At 41.4% G+C, this 25669-nt stretch overlaps 1 protein-coding gene across 12 annotated transcripts in view; it reads right to left on the bottom strand.

The window, feature by feature from the left end:
• Positions 1-25669, bottom strand: part of VWA3B (von Willebrand factor A domain containing 3B) — a 215316-nt gene that overhangs the window by 185535 nt on the left and 4112 nt on the right. For 7 of the 12 annotated variants that reach the window (XR_006408145.3, XR_006408143.3, XM_044378502.3 and 4 more), the window contains exons 2-6: positions 24489-24713; positions 12260-12354; positions 10037-10287; positions 8353-8512; positions 643-812 (exon numbers count right to left, since the gene is read on the bottom strand). Coding sequence is in view for 9 of the 12 variants with exons in the window: in XM_044378502.3 (XP_044234437.2) it covers positions 643-812; positions 8353-8512; positions 10037-10287; positions 12260-12354; positions 24489-24713 (901 nt within the window). In the remaining 3 variants the exon portion in view is untranslated. The remainder of the gene's footprint in view (positions 1-642; positions 813-8352; positions 8513-10036; positions 10288-12259; positions 12355-24488; positions 24714-25669) is intronic. The other 5 variants (XR_007190847.2, XM_044378496.3, XM_048222791.2 and 2 more) reach the window with 2 other exon arrangements.

Genomic DNA, 25669 nt, shown 5'->3' on the forward strand with positions numbered 1-25669 from the left:
TTCTGTCGTCTAAGCCATCCAGTCTGTGGTATCTGTTATGGAGACCCAAACTGACTACTAATATAGTTCTCAAGAGGAGGGGGCATACCACACAGGGACTAACCAGGGCTGGTCAGGAGGCATGAGGGAATGAGGGGAAAACGTGGACCAGAGTCTTTACTGTGGATTCTGCAGGATGGAATGGGTGAGGCAGAGCAGGCAGGTTTAGGATGGGCTTGTTGAATCATTTCAGTGGGTTCTGTGGTGTAGGAGCTGCCCCAAGTTGTCCGGTCCTCAGCCCTGGCATGACTAGTGCAGGGGAATAGTGGTCCTGGGCGTGAGTGCCTGCTGGCAACAGAGCAGGCTCTGGATCCGTTAGCTTGCCTGTGAAAGGTGCACTCCTGGCTGAGTCATCTAAGCTCTCTAGGAATTAGCTAGCCTTGGAGGGAGCAGTCTCTCCAGGGGTCAGCAAGGACCCCTGATGTCAAACCATCAGAATCACAGAAAATAACAAGGCAAGATTAATACAGGGTAGAGAAGAAAGGCCTGGAGACTAAAGACCGCTGGAAAGAGGAGAGCACAGGCTGGTTTGGAAAAGCACTGCTGATCTTGCAGAAGCAGGCTGCTCACACACGGTCACTCAAGAGCACATTTTCTGCCTACCTGCTGTGGGTCTTGGCACTCAGATCCTTTAAGAAAGCTATAGTGCCTTCTCCTCTGGCATTGAAGGACACTGTGCAGACAGGACATGGGATCTCCAAAACCCTTTGAAGGAGGAGCCCCTTGGTTTGCTCAGGAACATCTCCCACCACAAAGTAGTAAATGGAGTCAATCTGCAAGACAATAGTACAGACAGTTTATCTCCCTGACGTGCTGTAGCCTTGTCCGCACTCGCTGGCAATATACTTTCTACAAAACTGCCTTTGGGCATGGGGCGCAGCAAGAATAGCAGCGCTGCTCCAAGTTTTGTGAAGACATTTGGGGCCAAAGTCAGGAAGTGAGATATTCAAGGCCTGGTGTCAAGAAGGTCTATTGGCAGGGCTGAGTCTCAGGTCTTACATGGGAAGTAAAGGATTGGCCAATGTGGAAATCAGCTTCCACTAAGTCCATGGATACATAAGACAGGTCAGGAGTGGCTGTTGTCAACATGAAGGAAGTGTTGGCACAGCCACTGTGGGCAGGAAACTTATTAACCATTTCCCATGGTGGTGCCAGAATTCTACAATACAAACTCATCTATCCTCAGTCTGAGGCAGAAGAGGGGGAAGGAGGGCATATTTCCACTCGGTTCACGCTCTGCTCTCGTCTCACAGGGAAGCACATGCCAGGGAAGATGAGACTGTCCTGACTTCACGCAGCAGGTCATGAGCCAAGTCCATATACTGGGCCTTGACTCTTGTCACCATGCCAGGCAGTGAGGAGAACAGGAGAATGAACAAACCCATGTCAGGAGCCCCACCACACACACACCCCAACCTTCAACCAGGGATCTGGGAGATGCACACCTCAGCCAGGTAGGAGACCATCCCAGAGTGCTCCCTGCTTAGAGACACATAAAATACACCCAAGGGGGGCCCGTGACCAGAGTCCCACCCCCGCCTCAACCACACTGCTCTTGCTCTTTCCGAGCATTCTGCCTTCCACGGTGTTGGACTTCCCTGCCACTAACGAGTTCTGTGAACCTGAGCAAGTGATATAAGTTCAGTTTCTTCACTTATAAAATGGGAGGTAATGCAATGTACCTCATGGCTGCATTTAAACAAGATGACTTGCACTTATGCATGCATATATCTCAGAAAGTTAAAACCCAGAGAGAGCCAGGATTCATGTCATCGGCCCCTTAATACACCCTAATTGATCATTTCCACAGAAAACTGGGGAAGAATCCCCAGAGAATGCATTGGGCTTGAAGGGATGAATAGGTATCACCATCCCCTTAGGACTCGTGAGCCTGTCTCTGCTCTAATCACAAACCCCTGCTAGCTGAAGATAAACAGTCAGGTACCTCAGTTCGACCTCAAACCTGGGCCTTATACTCACCTGAGGCAGAGAGAAGAGGACTTATGGTCAGCTCCCCAGCTGGCTGGGCCACCCTGTCTGCAGCAGCTGGGGCCAACTGTGCCCAAAGAGGCAGTGGTCCTCTGATGCCAGTGAGGCCACAGCCACAGTGGGAACTGAGAGCAGCCTAGTCCAGTGACAGCCTTCTTCCCACGGGGCTCAAAAAGGCCCACCTCGCCTCCATGACTCTTTCTCTCAGGCCTTTCAAACCCGCTCCCTGATTTCAAAAAGGACTCAATGGGAAGTAAAGACTGAGCAATGTTGTATACCTCTTAGCCAGTTACCAAGAGGCAGAAAACAAATCATAAAATGGGCAGAAGATATGAACAGACACTTTTCCAATGATGACATACAAATGGCTAACAGACACATGAAAAAATGTTCAAAATCATTAGCCATCAGGGAAATTCAAATCAAAACCACACTGAGATACCACCTTACGCCAGTTAGAATGGCAAAAATTGACAAGGCAGGAAACAACAATCGTTGGAGAGGATGTGGAGAAAGGGGATCCCTCCTACACTGTTGGTGGGAATGCAAGTTGGTACAGCCACTCTGGAAAACAGTGTGGAGGTCCCTCGAAAAGTTAAAAATTGAGCTACCCTATGATCCAGCAATTGCACTACAGACGTAGTGAAGAGAAGGGCCATATGCACCCCAATGTTCATAGCAGCGTTGTCCACAATCGCTAAATCATGGAAGGAGCCGAGATGCCCTTCAACAGATGACCGGATTAAGAAGATGTGGTCCATATATATAATGGAATATTACTCAGCCATCAGAAAGAACGATTTCTCAACATTTGCTGCAACATGGACGGCACTGGAGGAGATAATGCTAAGTGAAATAAGCCAAGCAGAGAAAGACAATTATATGGTTTCACTCATTTATGGACCATAAGAAGTAGGAAGATCGGTAGGAGAAGAAAGGGATTAAGAAAGGGCGTAAACAGAAGGGGGAATGAAACATGAGACTATGGACTCTGGGAAACAAACCGAGAGCTTCAGAGGGGAGGGGGTGGGGGAATGGGATAGGCTGGTGATGGTTATTAAGGAGGGCACATATTGCATGGTGCACTGGGTGTTATGCGCAAGTAATGAATCATGGAACTTTACATCAAAAACTAGGGATGTACTGTATGGTGACTAACATAATATAATAAAAAATATTATTAATAAAAATATATATATACACATAAAAAAAAGAGGCAGAAAAAATACTGAAAGAAGGAAGAAATGATGCTCTCTATACTCCTTGTTAGGCAACTAATTTATTCTCCCAGCAAATGCATTCTCTTCCCCTTCCGCCCAAAGCATCCCCTCGCCCCCCTCCTCCCGCCGTGTTACACATTACCTTGTGTGAGAGGTGTTAAATCGGCTTCCCTTCGCTACGTTGTTCTTAGTGCCCCAGCTGGGTCAGGGCCCAAGCTTAGCAGGGGGACGGGTTCAACCTCACATAAGGATCTAAAGTCACATGTGGCCCAAGAGAGGAGAACAGACCCACGGAGTATTTTGTAAGATTTGTTAGTTCAGCAGGGAGGTGAGTGAGGACAAACATCTCTAGGTGGTCTGTCAGCGGCTTCTGACACCATGCATCTCTGTTGCACGTCATGCAAACTCAGCTTCTCTGCTCTGGCAATGACCCAAGAGTCTGAAATCCTTGTGCAGAAATGTTTTTCCCTGGAGATTTCATCAAGCTAAAAATTGCTGTAGCCAGCAGTGAGTCAGGAGTTCCTGTCCTTCATTCGGGCTCCAGGGTTATTCACTATCCATTAAGTTCATTTCTCAGCTTCTTAATTGCCTATGTTTTCGGTTAGCCGTGCCACGGATTCCCTGGGGATCCGTGGGGGGACATGCTCTACAATGAGACCACCTATAGCACCCCCAATCCCTTCCCGCACACTGCCTTCCTGCCTCTCCTTTCCACTCACATAATGACACTGAGAAAAAAAGGAGAGGAAGGTAAATATGCTACCTCGCCCCATTCCCCACCGACTGGCAAAATGCCTTTTAAAGTGACATGGTTTTAGGATCATCTGCTCTTCGGGATGATGAGCCAACATGAATTATTTTATTCAACGCTCACGAGAGTTCTGTGGAAAATTCTTATTATCACACCCAGTTTACAGATGAAGAAACTGAGGTCTGGATAGGTTAAATGACCTGGTCTTTCAGCTAGTAAATCTAGCTGCCTAACCCCATGAGCTTCTGCCCTTGCTTTCAACCACTTCATTCTATCGGCTCATCACGGCAAGGCTGGTCACCTCTTAGAAACGGATGTGAATCCCAGAACTGTGCAAGCAAGATCATGGGACAGGAAGGCGGCCAGAGACTGTTTTACTTCTGCGGCTCTCACACCATCCAAGGCTCCTAGCCCCTGATATCAACACCACCGACTAAAACCTGCATGAGGTAGTGTGGGCTCAAGGGAACTGACCTCAGTGGAATCCTCTCCCCCGGCCCAGCACCTCTGAGGTCCTCAGGGCAAGGGCCGGTCTTGAGGGTTAGCAGCAGCAGCCAGGACCATGAGCCACTTTCTCACTGACCAGCATTTCCCTAAGTGCTAATTTGCACTAAATTTGATAACACAAGATACAGAAAACATTTGGGGTTCCATTCGGCTCTGTTACTGGGAGTCAAATACTCTTGCCACTTTACACTACATAAAAGAGGGTAGAGCGTTTGTTGCCACTTGAAATGCCTTATTCTGTCTGGACCATTTGCTCTGCAGCTGCCCATGGCAGCCTGCATTCCGCCCAGCCAAAGAGGCCTTGACACCTTCTCAGACACAGGTTTGGGGAAAAAGAAGAGCCGGACTGGTAGCGGCTGCTTCTGCCCTGACTGTCCTCTGCTGTAGTCTGCCAGAAGCCTCCGGCTATAAAAATCTCCACTCTGCAAGAATGAAAGTCAAATGAAAGTCAACCAGGATGGGAGTGAGAGGTCTAGCAACATTGTCTTGCTCTTCATAAAACTGTGACTGTTTGAACGGTTCTGACCAACTCCAGACCTTGGATCTGACTTCCAGATCTTCCCTGTACCTGCGGTAGTCCTTTCCTTATTCGGCCCATTTTGATTTTCTGATTCCCCCCGATGGTGGTGACTGCCCTCTGGATACTAATCCAGCTAAATTCTCCAATCCCTCCTGACACCCTTGACCACCACCAACTTTCTGGCATGCCAGGCTTCGGGGTCCCTGTCTCCACCCACTATCCCCACCACAGTCATACAAGGCTCAGCAAATTCACTTGCCTGGTCCCATGCAGACTACCACCCTTCAATTCAAAAAACTCAAACCTGGACCATAGCATGAGGAATGGGAATTTCTTGGACCTACATCTAGCCCCAACTTCAAAAATATCAACACTACTTCTTTCCCATTCCTTTAATGTTCAACATTTATCGAGCCCTTGCCAGGCACTGCCATTTCTAGGGACACAGAGGTGAAAAGATCTGATGCCTGGCTGAACCATTGCCATGCTTGTGATTGGTATGGCCAGCCCTTCGGTTTACTGTCCAGTGGTGAAGGTTCCTTATGGAATCATATGGGTCTGGCTCTAATTCACCCATTTACTCTTCCAGTGAAGAGGATATGTTTTTAAAGTACACAAATGTGTGCCTATCGGTTGGATGGAAGAGAGGCTGAGACACCACAAAGAGAAACCAGGTACCCTTTGGGCAGGTAGCCTTCTGCTGAAAGCAGAATGAAGTCCCCTCAGTTAGCCTTCTTAGGCAGCTGGGAATCAGGGCTTTGGATCTCCAGCCTTCTCTTTCCGAACAACCCCTCACATCCTGGATCAGCAGGTCTTCCAGGGCCTCCTGGCACAACACCCCTCCTCATTAAGGCCAGAGAAGATGCCAACTTCCCAAAGACACATCCTGGGGCCACAGGATACTGCAGAGCAGAAACCCTGGGCTGGATGGTGTACCTGGGCTCTGAGGACAACGCCAGCCCCTCTAAACTGCCAGACATCGCCTCAGTACCCCACAGGCTGCCACGAGCCAGGCCCTTTTGCACAGGATACTTCCTCCATCAGTAGTGCTTTCCACGTGCTGCCATCAGAGCCGGGATTCAAGCAGACCCCCACACTGCCTGGCTCCTCTGGATTTGAAGGCTCACCCTCAGTCATCCCTGCCTGGTCAGTCTTCTGGCCCGACTATGGGTACAAAGCCCAGTTCTGAAAGAGGCCAGTAGCCTCTGAGCATCCCCTTCCCCCACACCTAGCGCATCAGTCAGCCCTTCCTCCTCATGTGGGTCGGATACAAAAGCCCAACTTCCATGTTAATCTTTGAACACAAGACAACAGCCACTCTCTTGGTTCTTCTCAGGACTCACTCACGGGAGATGCTAACCCAAAGCAGGTTATCATCGGTAGCTAAAGTCTGTGTATCTAGACTTACCGTTCAAAAGTTTCTTAAGCCTTATATCTTTTCTACTTACAGAAAAAAAAACCAGCAATGTGAATCCATTTGAAACGCAGTGGGGTGGGCACGAGGCACAGAGCAGAGGGGCAGCCCTTAGGGGAACACATTCCTCTCCCCACCCCCCGCACCTCACAAAACATAGGGCATGGCATTTTTATATAGGAGGCAGTTGCAGTTACTAGAAGTTTCCTAGGGACCATTTCTAGATATAAGCTCTAGGAGGAAGGATACAGTGGTCTGAGTATGTTTTATATTTGCCATACTCCGCAGTCTCGTCTCAAGAATTTTTAAGTGGCATTTGATAATCAGTGCCTATTAACCTCTTTCTGGGTTCTTCCTCTTCTATAGGACTTCCCTGGAACTCATTACATTGTTCCATATTTCCTGGGGTGGGGATTAATCCAAGAAAGGAGAAGCATAAACCAGAAGAAAGTAAAATAGAAAAATCAAAGGTCACGGGAAATCTTCAAGTCATGGCAGGTCACCAGAGTCAGCTATGACCGAGGTAGCTAGGTGAACAAAGAAACAGAACACGTGTGTGTGTGTGTGTGTGTGTGTGTGTGTGTGTGTACATTCAGGCATGCATGTGCGTGCGCGCACACACTCATCCAAGAGCCTGGGTAATGTTCCATTTCTTGAATGCTTATTATAGTGTCCAGACAATTGAAATTTTACAGATGTTAAAACAAACTTGAAAGGCCAAAGAACAAAGTAGCTTCTATTTTGTTCTTTAATGGGAACCATTTGTTCCTCTGGCTTCGAAAGGATAAACAATGCATTTCTAATTTTAAACTATCATCCTCAGTATCAATAAACAGTTTGGTGACCACTGGGGGCTATCCTTTCAAGGTGCCAGCACATGGCCTCCTTGCCCAAGAAAGGACTTCTTAATATAGCAGAGTAAAGCTCGAAATCTACAGAATCACGGGAGTCCAGAGCAGAGGAAGCAATTAAGTACTAATTAATACCAATCAATAAATATTAATTAAGTATCTGTATCCCAAGGGAAAGCAGATCTATTCCTACCTGGGAAGCTGAGGCTGACCAAAGAACCCCACCTGCCCAGAGTTCTTCCCTGCTATCTTGCCACTCCCTTCAAGTTCCATCGTCAGAATCACTCACAAAAAGCCACACCCTGTGGCTAAAAGAACATAAACCACCACCATTTCAGCACTTCTTCCAAGTGAAGCGTTATGTCCAAAAGGTCTTGTCAAAAAGCACATGTGCATGCATTAATATTCAAAATGGATGCTGCATCTACGTGGGTATACATCACCTTGGAAAGCACATAACAGACCCATTCGTGAAGAAGAGGAACTGGGAGAGATTCAGAACATAGATGGGGACTCCCTACTTCCTCAACCTCAGGGTTCTGTGAAGAGTCTCCCAACCTCTCCCCGCCCCCTGCCCCCGTAACAGATGGACTGATTTATCTAATCGTCAGGAGAATAAGAGCAGAACCACAATATGAGAGATGCACAACTCTGCCGAATCCCCTGTCCCTTCTCACTGCTCAGTGGCTGCGAGCAGCACGTGGCTCCACTGTCACTGGCTAAACAGGGGTCAACCCTGCACCCTAATCACCCAGAGGGATCCCCGCCAGGCTCAGGGGGCAGGGTTAAGGAGTCTCAGTTTGGTTGCTCCAGCTCTGCCACCAACAAAGCTGCTATTTGGATCCCCACCTGGGGCCCATCGCCTATTTCTTAATTGGTTCTAAATTCGGAGGTGAAGAGGATTGAGACTTTCGGGGCTCCTCAATGCCAGTGTTGGGGTCTCTGTGGGATGCTGCTGGGAGGACCCAGGTCAGCTGAGAGGCAGTATGGGGGTACTGGGTGTGGAGAGAGAAGCTGGAAGCCACCGATGTGACCTGGGGCCCACATGGACGCACACTTACCGTTTTGTCATTCCCGGCTTCCAGCAGGGCGTCCAGACAGCTAGCCTGGCTCACAGCCAGCTCAAAAGGCAGTTTCTCAACCCAACTGATGGCAGCGGCTATGGACTGTTCGGTCACAGGAACAGCATTTTCTTGCCATTTCACAGGCCTCTGGGAAACCCTGAAAGGAATCACATGGGGCTGTCATGGGGCAGTGGGCAACCTAGCTGTCAGCCCTCAGCCTCAGAGCTGCAAGCAACAAGCCACTTAACATCAGCAGAGCTGAAGGAAAGAAAACACAGTTCCTGGCCCTCCAAAATTTACCAATACGTCGGGCGAGCTCTTTAAGATCGGTCTCCAAAGTGCCCTTACCTTCCGTAAGCTGTACTGATAGGAAAAACAATGTGTACAGGAGAATTCAAAAATCTCAAAAATGTAAAATTTAATAGCCGCATTAAAATTATTGAGGGAATTATTTTCACAAACAGGCAGGTTTATATACAACTATCTTCCATTAATAGTAAATTTATAAGGATTCACGGCATTAAGATTTGTAAATCAGCAGCAATTCTATTACTCTAAAATTTTATTTCTAATTCTTTTAAGACACTGTTTTATTGTGCCAAATTCGCATCAGTTACCTCTTCTGAATCAAAAATAGTATTGAGTTCAGCAAAGCATTAGTTTTTAAATCCTGGGGATATGTGATTAAACCATGGAGTCTGGACTTAGAAAGCAGTGATGGTATCCCCCCAAGAAAGAACAGCCATTTATATCTACTTATCTCTGTGTTTATAATTGAACAAATTATATAAATCATATATGCATTCATAATTACAAGAATTGTATGAATCGTGGCCTAATGGACCAGCCTGAGCTGTCCCTCATAAACCACCCTGAGACAGAGTCTGCCTCACACCTGTGTCACCTCTATGTGGGTAGAAATCTGGCTGAGCGGCCTAAATGCTATAGCATAGGTTTCCAAGAAAGCTAAGGCATTGCAGACTTAAGACTTGATTCCTTCAGTAATATATCTGTGACGGAAATAGAAATCCGGGATAGAACACAATTAGGCAACATCCCCAAAGATGTCATCTGTTTAGCTGAAAATATTTTCTTCAAAAGAAAAACTCAATTAAATAGATGCCCCCCTTCATCCAGATTTTTCCTGTCAGGGAGGTACAGCCACTGTTCCACATGAAAAGTTGGCCTTAGAGCCCAAATTCTCTTGAATCCAAGAATCCGTAAATAATTGATTGTGAAAACTCTGAAATATGGGAAATTCTATAAAGGCGGCCACCTGCTGTTCTATTAAGGGGGTCAACTTACAGGGGGGTCACAAGCTCAGTCTGAAAAACAGTGATATCTGTGACAAGGCTGAATCCATTATTCAGACTAATATCTCAAACAACCGAAGAGATTTTTATGGCCTTAAGTATATATTCAGTGAAATTCCTATTCTTACATTTTGATCTTGCCATGCATTGAAGAAAAGTATGTTTCTACATCTCTTCTAATTTGAAAACTAAGATGCCACATGCAAAGCAGATGTAAGGTTTCACTGTGGGTCTCCTGCTGGGATTACACATCCTAAGAAATGGTAAGATAATACCTCCTCCCTCCCTAAAGATATGTTACTTAACTCCAAATCAATGAAAACTACTTATGAGGTTTCACAGAAATACCCCTTCCAATGGGGACTCACCGTATGATATTAAACTTGGCTATGTGAGCCACCTGCTCCTGGAGGACCATTGTTAGAGCATCCTGGCACAGATTAAGCTCCTCCTCCATCATGCCGCCAAAATCCAGCACGATGGTGATGTGCTGTTCCAAGATGACACCAAAAATCTGCCGGCTTCTGCTGGTGAGCCAGTCCATCCGCTGCTTGTAACTCTCCACGGCTTGTGTTAAATGTTCCACAAACTGATAGATCAGTTCTGATTTAGCTGTCAACTTAATGAAAATCAAAGCGGAAAAAGAAAAGAAAGACACAGAACAAAAACACACCAACGTACGTCATCTGAACTGTCCTGCAGCCTGGAACAACGGGGCCCACTGGGTCATGGCCTCTGCCATCAAGAACTGGGCGTTAATAATAATTTTGTCGATGACCCTCTAAACCCCACAGAATCCACGAGGAAGTGTTCCAATCTCTCAACTAAAAAAGCCTTTGGATGAGTCCCCACAGAAGAAATGATGATGATGAGATCTATTCAAAATTCAGCACTTTAAAAAAAAAATGTGTTTCTAAATTGCATTTTGTCTTTATAATTATAGAATTAGGTTTACCAGAAAATGTCCAGGGGACATTTCAAGGAATTAGGTAGAAGAAAAGAGAGCTCAGCAAAGGCCGATGGGAAATAATAAGGCTCACTAAAGTTTTCCTAAGGACGACATGCCAAAAATATTTCTGAAAATGCTTCTAGACATGCCAGCACATCTGCCTGGCTTCCTCTAAGGGACGCCGCCCCAGTGACTCAGCCTCCTGCTCACAACCTGGGCCCTGTATCCTCTTGTCTCTCAGGCCACGCTCCCCTGACCGGGATCACTTGATCACTCTTGGCTGCCACCAACACCTCTAGAGGCTGTCCCCGAAAGGTGACAGAAGCTTGCAGGTCACTTCTTATATACACAAAAAAAAACATCAGTCACACAGATCAGGCACAACTGTGCAAGGTCTCTTAGGGTTTAGGGAGGCAGGAGACACAGAAAAGGAATAAGAAAAAAGTGTGTCCTCTTCTATGAAGAATAAAAGTTTGAAAGATCTGGTAACTTATTTTTAACTTGAACGATCCTCAGAACACTCCCTAGAAACACTTCCAGAAGATGTGTTTTCTGAACACACCACCTAACTTCACATTTTCATGCCTTAGTTCATGCTGTTCCCTCTGCCTTAAACTGCTTTCCTTCTCTACCCCTTTACCTCTCCAGCTTATTCCTCAAGCTCCAGTACCACTTCCTGTTGCTTTCCCTGGCTGCTAAAGGCAGAATTCCTAAATCTCTCTCCAGTATTCACAGCACTTATTCAACTTTCTACCACAGTACAGAAACCAGGGCGGGACCATGTCGCAGGGGCTGTAGTTGGGGTCAGATGGCAAAGATGGATGTTTTCCATAGTTCTGTACTGATTTCCATGTAGTTCAGATAAAAGGCAAAATTATAAAAAATATATTTAGCACACCAGACTCAAGATTCTATGGATATTACTGCTTAGAACCAGGATAAGTTCAAAAAATAATTTAAACTTTTTTTAAGATTTGAATTTTTAAGTCATCTCTACACCCAATGTGGGGCTTGAACTTACAACCCTGAGATCAAGAGTCACATGCTCCACCAACTAAGCCAACCAGGCGCCCCTAAACTTCTTTAATATTTAGAAGCAACAGTCCAGGTGGTACATAGATGTGCATTGACACAAATATCCATAAAGTGATGTGATGGGACATGTGTCTTTGTGAGCTCCCTGTGGACACATTATGGGGGTACACAAGTCACGTGTTGAATTGCTGGAACTCAGGACTCCAGTAAGAGGTGCCGCTTGCTCTGTCAACTACTACCTGTAAAAGCAGCCCTCTATTCCCAGGGCATTTGTCAGGTCAGCAGCTGCTCTTGCCTGTCTGCTAACCTGGATCACACTCCTCTTTCTTCTTTATTTTCAAGGCAAAACAAAGTACTGATATGCAAAGGCTTTTACTTTCTGGCCAACAGCTTCATGCACTCATCTCTAACAGGTCAAGTGCTTCCCTTCCCAGGTCCTAAGCCTTAACTTTCAGCACTCTCCACACTGTCACAAGAAAGCCTGCAGCCCTGATAAGGCCTTGGCTCCATTGCATCAATAGCAAGCAGTGTGTGCCTCTCCAGCTAGGCCACTCCCAGACCTAGAAGCATATCAAAGGGCCTGTCCGTCAAGGGAATTCAGACTTACGTTGTATACTCTGCCATCTTCGGGTCTGTAGAACTGTGGAAACAGGCCATCAGCATACCGGGAAGCCACAAGTCTCCCCAGAGAAGTCACATAATCTGTATTTTCATAAAGGAAAGCAGTCAAAATGGTGCATTATAAACATTTTTTATTTTTATTTCAAAATGTTTTTCTCTAACACCATTCAAATTATATCCCCAGTGACACCAAAAATCTGGGATGCTTGGTATTCTGTCCTAAATAATAAAATATTTCTAGGTGCTATAATACATGCTAACTATTTATGACGTGCATAATCCTTTAATGCATGAATGAATGGAGAGGAAAAACAAGGTTTGTTTCTTGGTTTCCTGGTTCTTTTGTCCACGATGATTAAGGCAGAGGTCAAAAAGGCAATACACAGTCTAAGCCCTTACAAATTAATAATTCATATAAATATAAATGTCCTGAGTACAACAATTAAAAGATAGTAATTGGCTTTCTCTGACTGACTTATTTCACTTAGCATTATCCTCTCTAGCTCAATCCATGTCATTGCAAATGGCAAGATTTCATTCTTTTTTTATGGCTGAATGCCATGTGATTTCACTCATATGTGGAATTTAAAATAGCTAAATCGTGGAAGGAACCGAGATGCCCTTCAACAGATGACTGGATTAAGAAGTTGTGGTCCATATATACAATGGAATATTACTCAGCTATCAGAAAGAACGAATTCTCAACATTTGCTGCAACATGGACGGCACTGGAGGAGATAATGCTAAGTGAAATAAGTCAAGCAGAGAAAGACAATTATCATATGATTTCTCTCATCTATGGAACATAAGAACTAGGATGATCGATAGGGGAAGAAAGGGATAAAGAAAGGGGGGTAATCAGAAGGGGGAATGAAGCCTGAGAGACTGTGGACTCTGAGAAAACAGACTGAAAACAGACAAGGAAAGCAAGCAGCAGGAATTTATGAGATTTCTTTATAATTTGTCATAAAAATTAGTCAGAACAGGGAAAACACACCATTACCTAAAGTTAGCCAAAAGGATATAAATGATCAAGTGATGATGAAGAGGAAACACTTTTCACTTGTAAAAACAGGACAGAAAAGCATTTTCTTTCTTTCTTTCTTTCTTTCTTTCTTTCTTTCTTTCTTTTTTTTTTTTTTAAGATTTTATTTATTTCTTGACAGGGAGAGAGACAGCCAGCGAGAGAGGGAACACAAGCAGGGGGAGTGGGAGAAGAAGCAGGCTCCCAGCAGAGGAGGCCGATGTGGGGCTCGATCCCAGAACGCGGGGATCACGCCCTGAGCAGAAGGCAGACGCTTAACAACTGAGCCACCCAGGAGCCCCAGAAAAGCATTTTCTTCTTTTGTAATGAAGATACGTAGCTAAAAATCATTAAAATTTGGGCAGAATATTCTTATTATTAGCCTTGCTCACTGAATGTTAGCCAAGTGTCAGGGAGAAACCCCTTTCTTGCTAATTTAGCATATAATTTCACAATCCATGCTCTAAAAATCTCACTATACTCTTCCTCACTTTCTCCTTCTCTGTGTATGAACACTTCTACTGGGGGGGGGGGTGTTCTGGGATGACAGGAACCATTTTGGTTGCGAATGCTCTGCAGTTTACCACAATATGTAGTGTTTTTCCTCCACTGGTCACATTCAAGCTACTGTTAAGGCCTGCAGCGCTGGTCCTAAAGAACTCTGGGTGTGGATATTACGGACTATTCTGGAAAGTAACCATGTCACCTTCCAATCAGATGACACAATGAGAAGCTACGGTGGCAGCAATGTCACATAGTGGAAGTCACTGGGATGTAGGGTGGGGATTTTAGGAAGTACATGAAGGAGCAACACCAGCCGCTCCGCTGTGCAAGAGACAAGGAACTAGTGAGGAGATTTCAAACTTGAAAACAGTCAGTACTAACAGATTAAGATCAGGAGTTGGACTTTTTAAATAAACTCTGAGAAACAAACTGAGGGCTTCAGAGGGGAGGGGTGTGGGGGAATGGGATAGACTGGCGATGGGTGGTAAGGAGGGCACGTATTGCATGGTGCACTGGGTGTTATACGTAACTAATGAATCATCGAACTTTACATCAGAAACCAGAGATGTACTGTATGGTGACTAACATAATATAATAAAAAAATTTAAAAAAAAAGAAAGAAATGAGCAAAGGAAAAAAAAAAAGGAAAGAGACAAACAAGAAACAGACTCTTAACCACAGAGAACAAACGTGATTATCAGAGGATAGGTGGGTGGGGGAATGGGTGAAATAGGCAATAGGGATTAAGGAGTGCACCTGTCATGATGAACACCGGGTGATGTAAAGAATTGTCAAATCACCATATTGTACACCTAAAACTAATATAACACTGTACACTAACTATACTGGAATTAAAATAAAAACTTAGTAAATAATTTTTAAAAGAGAGAAAAAAACTAGTGATTGGCAAAGTTGATTTTAAAAAATGACCCAAAGGGTATCTACAAGAAACTGGCCTCAAACATAAAAACATACATAAAAGTATAAGAATGAAAAAAGATGTCATTTAAGTATTAATAAAAAGAAAGCAGATCACTATATTAATATCAGAAAACTAAACTAAAGACCAAAGAATATTACTAGGGATAGAGCAGAACATTGTATGAATTTAAGTGTCAACACACCAGGAAGACATAGCTAAACACATTTAGGAAGACAACCCTAAATGTGTATGCACCAAAACAAGGACTGCAAATATCTTAAGTAAAAATTGATGGAAGTGAAAGGAGAAAAAGACAAACTCACAATTACAATTGGAGATTTCAATACTGCTCTCTCAACAATTGTTAGAATAGCTAGACAAAAAATCAGCAACACTACTCAACAACACCAACAAACAGGATTTAACTGACATTTATAGAAAAATCTACACAACAACAGAAGAACACACATTCTTTTACAAGCACAGAATGTATACCAAGACAAATCATATCCATGGCTATAAAAAAAAACTCAAAAAATTTGAAAGAACTAAAACCAGAGTATGTTTTCCATCTACAATGGAAACAAACTAAAAATCAGTAACAAAAGGATAAGAAGAAAATGTCCAAATTCTTGGAAACTAAATAACATGCTTCTAAAAAATCCTTGGGTCAAAGAAGAAGTGCAACAGAAATTTTAAAAATGCTTTAAACTGAATGAAAATGATAATACAACCTATAAAAAATGTGAGGAACACAGCTTAAGCACTGCCAGGAGGGACATTTATAGCACTAAATGCTTACATAAGAAGAAATGAAAAGTCTCAAATCAATAATCGAAGCTTTCATCTGAAGAAACTAAAAAAGAATAGCAAAACAAATCCAAAGTAAGCAGAAGGAAATATACAATAAACACCAAAAAAGAAATCAAGAAAATTGAACACAGAAAAGGAATAAAGAAAATCAATCAAATAAAAAGCTTATAATTTAATAAGGTTAATAAAACTGACAAAAGTAAAAGGAGAGAAGACATGAATTACTGATATCAAGAATGAAAGAGAGAAAAAACAAAAAGCCTTTCAGTCATCAAAAGAATAATGAATGGAATACTATAACCAGCTCCACACACATATAATAGACAACTTAGATGAAATGAATGAATTCTAGAAAGAACACAAACTACCACAACTTTGTTAATATGAAATAGATCATACCTAATAAGGAAATGAATTTAATTAAAAACTTCTCAAACAGAAATCCCCAGGCCTGGATAGGTTCCCTAGAGAACTCTACCAAACATATAAGAAATAATTAAAATTCTATACCACATTTTCCAGAAAACGGAAGACACGGGAACATTTCCCAACTCATTCTATGAAGCCAATACTACCATTACCCTGATACCAAAACCAGACAAAGGCAGGACAAAAAAAGAGAAAACTACAGACTAATATCCTTCATGATTACATATGTAAAACCATGTTAGCTATATTGGCTCAATATTCAAAAACCAGTCAATATAATCAACCAAATTAACAGGCTAGGGAAGAAAAAAAAGTCACATGATCCCTTCAATTGATACAGAAAAAGCATTTGACAAAATTCAATACCCATTCATGATGAATATTCTCAGCACATTAGGAATATAACAGACCTTCCTCAACTTGATTTTTTTTAATTCTATAAAAAACGTACAGCTAACATTATACTTAGTGGTAAAAGATTGAAAGCTTTCCCTGAAGACCTGATATGAGGTAAGGATGTCCACTCTCACTGCTGCTGTTCAACATAGTACTGAAAGCTCTAGCCAGCACATGGTAAAACAAGGAAATACAGGCATATAGATCACAAAGGAAGAGTGAAAACTTTTCCTATTTGGAGAGGACATGATGGTCTGCCTAGAAATCCCAAGGAATAAAGAGCAACAAAAAAATTCTTAGAACTCATAAGTGAGTTCAATAAAGTCAGAGGATAGAAGATCAACATAAAAAAATTAGCCATATTTCTATATACTAACAATGAACATGTGGAAACCCAAATTAAAACACAACAGCATTAACAATTGCTTAGAAAAACAAAATATAAAACATGTGCAAGACTTATATGTTGAAAATTACAACAGCTGATGAAATAAATCAAATATGTAAATAAATGGAAAGATATTCCATATTCATGGACTGGAAGACTCAACATAGTAAAGATGTCAATTCTACTTAGATTGATATACAGGTTTAATGTAATTTCTATCAAAATCCCAAAATCTAATTTTTGTAGACACACACATGGTTATTCTAAAATGTATATGAAAATTCTAAAATGTATATGAAAAGGCAAAGAAACTAGAGTAGCTAAAACAATTTTGAAAAAGATTAAACTGGAGGAATCAGTCTGCCCATTTCAAGACATTACACAGTTATAGTTATCTAGACTGCATGGTGTTGGTAGAGAGACAAACATATGGACAAATAAAACAAAACAGAGAACCAAGAAATAGCCCCATACAAGTACAACCATCTAATTTTTAACAAAGATGCAAAAGCAATTCAAAACAGAAAAAAAAATAGTCTTTGATTTTATTTCATTTTTTTATTTTCGTGCAGTTGACATACAATGTTACATTGGTTTCAGGTGTACAACATAGTGATTCAACTTTTCAGAACAATATATGCTCACTGTAAGTGTAGCTACAAAATGTCACTGTATAACCCTATTACAATATCATTGGCTATATTCCCTTTGCTGTGCCTTTTATTCCTGTGACTTACTCATTCCATAACTAGAATCCTATGTCCTCCACTCCACCTCAACTCTGGCAAACAACATAGGTCCTCTGCATAGGTCTGACTCTGCTTTTTGTTTGTTTACTCATTTGTTTTGTTTTTTAGATTCCACATGAATAAAATCATAGTATTTATCCTTCTCAGTCTGATTTATTTTACTTATCATAATACCCTCTAGGTCTATCTTTACTGTTGCAAATGGTAAGATCTCATCCTTTTTATGGAGCCATAAGTGTCCACTGTATATATATACATATATATGTATATATATACACCATATCTTCCTTATCCATTAGTCTATCAATGGAAGCTTAGGTTGCTTCCATACCTTGGCTATTGTAAATAATGCTGTAATAAACATAGGGGTGCAAATCTTTTCAAATCAGTGTTTTCCTTTTCTTTGAGTAAATACAAAGTAGTGGAATTACTGAATCATATGGTATTTCTATTTTTAATTTTTTGAGGAACCTCCACACTGTTTTCCACAGTGGCTACACCATTCCCTCCACCAGTGTACAAGGATTCCTTTTCCTGTACATCCTCACCAACACTTGTTATTTCTTCCATTTTTTATTTTAGCCATCCTGACAGGTGTATTTGGTTTTAATTTGCATTTCCCTGATGATGGGTGATGTTGAGCATCTTTTTTTTTTTTTTTTTTTAAAGATTTTATTTATTTATGTGACAGAGAGACAGCCAGCGAGAGAGGGAACACAGCAGGGGGAGTGGGAGAGGAAGAAGCAGGCTCCCAGCGGAAGAGCCTGATGTGGGACTCGATCCCGGATCGCCAGGATCACGCCCTGAGCCGAAGGCAGACGCTTTAACGACTGCGCTACCCAGGCGCCCCAAGCATCTTTTCATGTGTCTGTTGGCCATCTGGATGTCTTCTTTGGAAAAATGTCTATTCAGGTCCTCTGCCCATTTTCAAATCAGGTTGTTTGGTTTTTTTGGTGTTGAGTTGTGTAAGCTCTTTATATACTTTGGCTATTAGCCCCTTATCAGATATATTATTTGCAAAAACTTTCTCCCATTCAGTAGGTATCTCTTTGTTGATGGTTTCCTTCACTGTGCAAAAGCTTTTGATTTTGACTTTCAATAAAGGTGCTGGAGAAACTGGATATCCATAGTCCAAAAACAAAACTTACACAGAAAGAAACACAAACTGATCATGGGCTAAATATAAGATATAAAACTATAAAACTTTTTGTAAAAATATAGGAGAAAGTTTTTGAGAATTAGCAAGATCCATAAAAGAAAAAAATTGATAAACCAATAAAGTCACCAAAATTTAAAACTTTTACTGTTAGAAACTCTCTTAAGAGGATGAAAAATAAGCTACGGACTAGGAAAATATATCTGCAAGCCACATATGTGACAAAGGACTCATATCTAGAATATATAATGAGTTCTCAAAATTAATCATTGAAAAAACTTAATTAGAAAATGATCAGAAGACGTGAAGAAACATTCATTTTGCCAAAGATAATATACAGCAAATAACCACATGAAAAGATGTTCAACAAAACTAGACATTAGGGGAATACAGATTAAAACCACAACGAAACAGCACTACACAACTATTAGAACAGCTAAAACTTTTAAATGGTGACAATACCAAATGCTGGTGATGATGTGGAGAAACTCTCTCATATGTTACTGATGTGAATAAACAGCTACCCTGGAAAAGTTTAGCAGTTTCTTAAGACAAAATAAAACCAAACGAAACAAAAAATAAACACACACCACATAGCAATTACATTCCTGGGCATTTATCCCAGAAAAATGAAAACTTATGGTCACACAAAAACCTATAAACAACTACTCATAGCAGACTTATTTGTAATGGCCCCAAACTGGAAGCTACCCAGATGTCTTTAATGGTGACTGGCTAAATAAACAGTGGTACATCCATATTCTGGAATACTACAGCAATAAAAGAAACAAACCATTGTTACATGCAACAACTTGGATGAACCTCAAAGAAATAATACCAAATGAAAAAATGCCAATCTCAAAAAGTCACGTACTACATGATTCCATTTATATAAACATTCTCTACATGAGAAAATTAGAGATAGAAAACAGACTGGTGATTGCCAGGAGTTAAGGATATTGGGGTGTAGCGTGTCTGTATGGCTGTAATGGGGTAGCACAAGGGAGATCTTTGTGGTGATAAAACAATTGTGGTGTTGGTTACACAAATCTACACAAGTGGTAAAATTACCCAGAATTATTCACATATTCACATCAATGTCAAATTCCTGGATTTGATATTATACTATAACTTTATAAGATGTAACCATTAGGAGAAACTCAGTGAAGGGTTCTTGGGGTCTGTCTCTATTATCTTTGCAACTTCCTATAAAGCTATTTCAGGATAAAAAGTATCAACCAATGGGGCATCTGGGTGGCTCAGCTGGTTAGGTGTCTGACTCTTGATTTTGGCTCAGGCCATGATCTCAAGGTTGTGGGATCAAGCCCCATATCAGGCTCTGCGCTGGGTGGAGGCCACTTGGGATATTCTCTCTCTCTCGCTTTGCCCCACCCCGGCCCTGCGCACGCATGCGCATGAGTGTGCACATGAGCACTCACTCTATCAAAAAAACAAAAAACCAAAACCAAAAACAAAAATCCAGTATCAACCAATCATCCAATCATCTACAAAAAAAAGTGAAATAAAAACAATATCAAATAAACCAAAACTAAGAATATTCGTCACTCACAGGACCTGCCTACAAGAAATGCTTAAAAGAAATTCTTTAGAAACAAACACCAGATGGAACTGCAAGCCTTACAGGAAGGAAGAATATTATAAATAGTAAATATGTGGATTGTAAAACGCTATTTTTTCCCACTCAGTTTCTTTTTAAGACAAATGACTTTTTAAAGCAGTAATTATAACATTGGCTTGGGAGATTTATGATGTATATAAAAATAAAATACATTAAAACAATAATACCAAGGACAGGAGTGGGGCTAAGTGGAGTTATACTGCTGCAAGATTCTTTTTTTTTTTTTTTAAGATTTTATTTATTTATTTGACAGAGAGAGACAACCAGCGAGAGAGGGAACACAAGCAGGGGGAGTGGGAGAGGAAGAAGCAGACTCACAGCGGAGGAGCCCGATATGGGGCTCGATCCCGGAACGCGGGGAAAACGCCCTGAGCTGCAGGCAGACGCTTAACGACTGCGCCACCCAGGCGCCCCTGCTGCAAGATTCTTACATCTTAGGTGATGTAGTACAAAGTTAACTTTTAGCAGACTGTGACAAGGACATGATCACTAGAGCAACCACTGAAAACATAATGCAAAAAGGCATACCAAAAAGCCTACTGAAATTTAAATGGGATGAAATGAAATATTTAAAAATATTCAATTTACCCAAAAGGCAGGAAATGAGAAACAGGGGAAAGAAAAAGAGAAGACAAATTGTAAAATGGCATACCTAAATCTAACTGCATCAATTATTACATTAAATGTAGAGAATCAAACACTGCAATTGAAAGAGATTATGAGAATGGGTTAATGAGGCACTCCTTAAATAGAGAGACCACAGATAGTTTGAAAGTAAAAGAATGAAAACATATATGCCACATGCAAATGAAGCATTAAGAAAGCTGCAGTGGTTGTATCAATATCAAAGCAAATGTCAAAACAAGGACTACCATCTGAGATACAGACGGACATTTAAAAATTAAAATCTGTCAATTCATCAGAAAGATATGACAATCCTAAATGTGTATGTATTTAGAGTTTCAAACTACGTGAATAAAACGGATAGAACTAAAGGGAGAAACGGACAAAGCCACTAGGCAAAAAAATCTCTAAAGACACTGCACATCTCTATAATAGAATAAAACCAGCCATCTTGAACTAATGAACATTTATAAATACTAACAACCGTGGAATACACATTCTTTTCAAGTGTGCATGAAATGTGCACCAAGATACATCCTGGGACATAACACAAATCTCAGCACATTTCAAAAGATGAAAATGTTACAGGCTATGTTTTCTGACATCAATAGTAGTAAATTAGATAATAAGGATTATTTAAAAATTCTAAAATATTTACAAATTAAACATTTCTCTTAAAAATGAATCAAAGAAAAAAGTCACAAGAGAAAAAAAATATTCTGAACTCAGTAACAATGAAAATATTACCTATCAAGATTTGGATTCAGCTAAAGCAATTCATAGAGGAATTTTAAATGACTATATGAGAAGAGGAAAAAAGCTTAAAATCAATTATCTAAGTTTTCACCTTAAGCTAGAAAAAGAAATGCAAATTAAACTCAAAGTAAGTCAAAGAAAATAAAAAAGTTCAAAGCAGATATCAATGAAATAGAAAACAAAGAACAGGAAAAAAAAAAAACCAACAAACCCAAAATTTGGTTCTTTGAAGAGTTATGAGATCCACTGAACAAAACTTATCAAGAAAGAAGTGAGAAAAAAAATACAAATTCTATCCTTAACAAAAGAGGGAACATCTTTAGATTCTACAGGCATTAAAAAAAAAAATGTTAAGGAAACACATTTTGTCAATATATTAGAAAACATTGATAAAATGGACAAATTCCTTGAAAAACACAACTTTCTAAAGTTGGCATGATGAAACAGAAAATCTCTATGCTTATTACGGAACAGAATTTCTTTTTTTTTTTTAAGATTTTATTTATTTATTTATTTGACAGAGAGAGACAGCCAGTGAGAGAGGAACACAAACAGGTGGAGTGGGAGAGGAAGAAGCAGGCTTCCCCACAGAGGAGCCTGATGTGGGGCTCGATCCCAGACCGCTGGGATCATGCCCTGAGCTGAAGGCAGATGCTTAACGACTAAGCCACCCAGACGCCCCCAGAACAGAATTTCTTATCAAACTTTTCCTACAAACAAAACTCCAGGCTCACATAAGTTTCACTGGTGAATTCCATCAAACATTTTAAGAAGAAATAGTACCATCCATATAAAAGCACCATCAGAACATAAAGGATTTAAAAATAGAGCTACCCTATGACCCAGCAATTGCACTACTGGGTATTTACCCCAAAGATACAGATGTAGTGAAAAGAAGGGGCACATGCACCCCGATGTTCATAGCAGCAATGTCCACAATAGCCAAACTGTGGAAGAAGACGAGATGTCCTTCAACAGATGAATGGATAAAGAAGATGTGGTCCATATATATAATGAAATATTACTCAGCCATCAGAAAGGATGAATACCCACCATTTGCATCGACCTGGATGGAACTGGAGGAGATTATGCTAAGTGAAATAAGTCAAGCAGAGAAAGACAATTATCATATGGTTTCACTCATATGTGGAAAATAAGGAACAGCACAGAGGACATTAGGGGAAGGAAGGGAAAACAGAAGGAGGGGAAATGAGAGGGGGAGACAAACCATGAGAGACTATGGATTCCGGGAAACAATCTGAAGGTTTCAGAGGGGAGGGGGGTGAGAGGATGGGGTAGCCCGGTGATGGGTATTAAGGAGGGCATGTGTTGTAATGAGCACTGGATGTTATATGCAAATAATGAATCACCAGGGGCGCCTGGGTGGCAAAGCGGTTAAGCGTCTGCCTTCAGCTCAGGGCGTGATCCCGGCGTTCTGGGATCGAGCCCCACATCGGGCTCCTCTGCTATGAGCCTGCTTCTTCCTCTCCCACTCCCCTTGCTTGTGTTCTCTCTCTCACTGGCTGTCTCTATCTCCGTCAAATAAATAAATAAAATCTTTAAAAAAAAATAATGAATCACTGAACACTACAATTGGAAAAAAAAAAAGAATATACAGGAGGAGGGGATACTTTCAAATTATTTTATGAGGTCAGCATAATCCTGATGCCAAAGCCTAACAAGGGCATTAAAAGAAAATAAAATCATGACCTTAGACTGAAAAATCCTTGACAAAATAGAAAGAACTGCTATTTTTGCTAATATTAATGACTGAATTATAGTTACTTGAAATACAAGATAAAACTGCTTTGTTTGTTTCCTTATATGGGAATCCCATAGACCCTCCATTTAGAAGATACAGGGTCGTACCACCCCTGGTGGAAAGATAAATGGGAACGCACAGCCTGAGCTTGGAAATGCAAGGCCTTGCCATTAGAATGAGCCTCCAAATCAATCCGTAACAACCATATCCCCTAGACCTTCCTTATCTCCAGTATGGAACAAAGCTGCCAAGGAAACTGGTGAAAAATCTCAAAAACACGGGATTATTGGTCACTCAATAAATATGGGTTTAATTCATTAATTAATTGGCTAATCCAGAATTACTGAGTAAAATCCAAGTAATGGCAATTGCCCTGATTAAAGGAGTGCTCCTCAAGTGGGGTGCTACTGACATGTTGGACACGGCACTGCTGCTGGGTGGGCTACCTCACACTCCATAAGACATTCCGTATCCCTGGTCCCCAGGCCCTCTATTTCAGGAGCAACTCAAATCAGTATGTCATCAGAAAATAAATAAAAACAAAAAAAACCACACCCTCACCCATTTCCATACTCCCTGTTGGAGGGTGGTACTACTGGGAGTTTAGGACAAAATTTCTAAACAACGAGTTTAGAAAAGCTAGCCCATCACATAAGAGAGGTTACGACAGGAAAATGGCACAGTCTCCCTGAAACCACACACAGCTATGGTCTTAATCAACAGTCCACTAAAGGGGTTTGCACATCCCAAGGGATGAAGAAGATATCTGCTGGAATATGTACAACTTCTATTTATTTTTTTACTTCATCTTTAAAAGGACTAAGAATGAAATTAAGCAATATTTAGTAAGTGGACTAACGATCGTGCATCTACGTAACAAACATATCCTGGGGGTCCATGCACATTTTTTACGAATTAGGATGTGAGCTCAAAACAAGCTCCAAGGCCTGTGGTTTTGGGGGGAACCTTCAGAACTGATGCAGCCCCCCCAAAGGCTAAAGGATGGCATGCTGGTTGGGTTTTCCAACCGGTGTTGCTTTGTGAGTACGATACCTTCACAGTGTGGGAATCCAATCTGTGACAGAATCTGTTTCAAGGTCAATTTGTTGCTCTTCAGCCCATGCAGTTGAAGCCATTCCTCAGATGAGACGAGACTCTGCCCGGCCAAGTCTGTTTTGGTGTTGCTTTGTCCCTCTCGCCCCTGCGGCTGCTGCTCAGAGATGGTGGACGATGAGGCTAATAGCTCCATCTCCGAATTAGGATCTAAGTCAGAGACACCTCCCATAAGGGAAATTGTCAAAATCAGACTTCCTGAAGACTTGGAAACAATCTAACATCAACAGAGGATTGGTTTAATATTAATTACAGTACATTTAGTGGAATTCAATCTACCAGTTAAAAATATTGAATATAGATGCATATTTGCTAACAAAGAAGATATCCACATTTATTGCTAAAATGTATCCATAAAGTTCAATATCCATCCATACATCCCCATATCTACACAGAGGAAAACATCTAGAAAGGTAACTGCCAACAGTTTATAGTAGTTTTATTTGTGTGGTGAGAATATATGTAGTTTTCGCCTTTGCCATATTGTTTAAATGTTTACATTATTTAAACGTTCTGAAAGAGGACTTACTTTTATAATCAGAAAAGTGCAAAGCTCTTCCATTTTAGAAAATGAACATTCACTCCTGAACCTTCATTACACATCAGTATTCCAATTATAATTGCACCTGACTTTTTACTTCCAAAGAGGATACAGAGGGTAAAACCCTGAGAAGAAACACACCAGTTGTACAAGTGGGGTGTCTAACAGGGAGCTAGCGACAGGGTGGGAACTGCATCACAGCTCAACCCAGCTGGAATGCATGGATTCACTTTCTAAATGTTTTAAAGTTGGACTTAAACATTCTGAATCATGCAGCCAGCTGTTCTGGGACCAACCGGACTCCAGGCAATATGCTACATATTAAGCTTATCTAGACCTGCCTAAATATAGCTAGTGTACACAAGAGGGAAGGAGTGGCCCACACTGTAAAGCAATCTTAACCCACTCACCACAAACTTCAGGCAGGGCCTGGTTAACTTGGAGAAAAAGACAGGTCTGCTTACCTCTTACCCAGAGTGTGAAACAGATTTAAGTTTGTTCCCTGGACTGTAAAACTCGACGACAGAAATACTCCCTTTTCCCATTTCTAAAACTCCAACCACATTCCCTGCAAGTCTCT

Source organism: Ursus arctos, unplaced genomic scaffold (assembly GCF_023065955.2).
Source record: "Ursus arctos isolate Adak ecotype North America unplaced genomic scaffold, UrsArc2.0 scaffold_8, whole genome shotgun sequence".
Taxonomy (NCBI): domain Eukaryota; kingdom Metazoa; phylum Chordata; class Mammalia; order Carnivora; family Ursidae; genus Ursus; species Ursus arctos.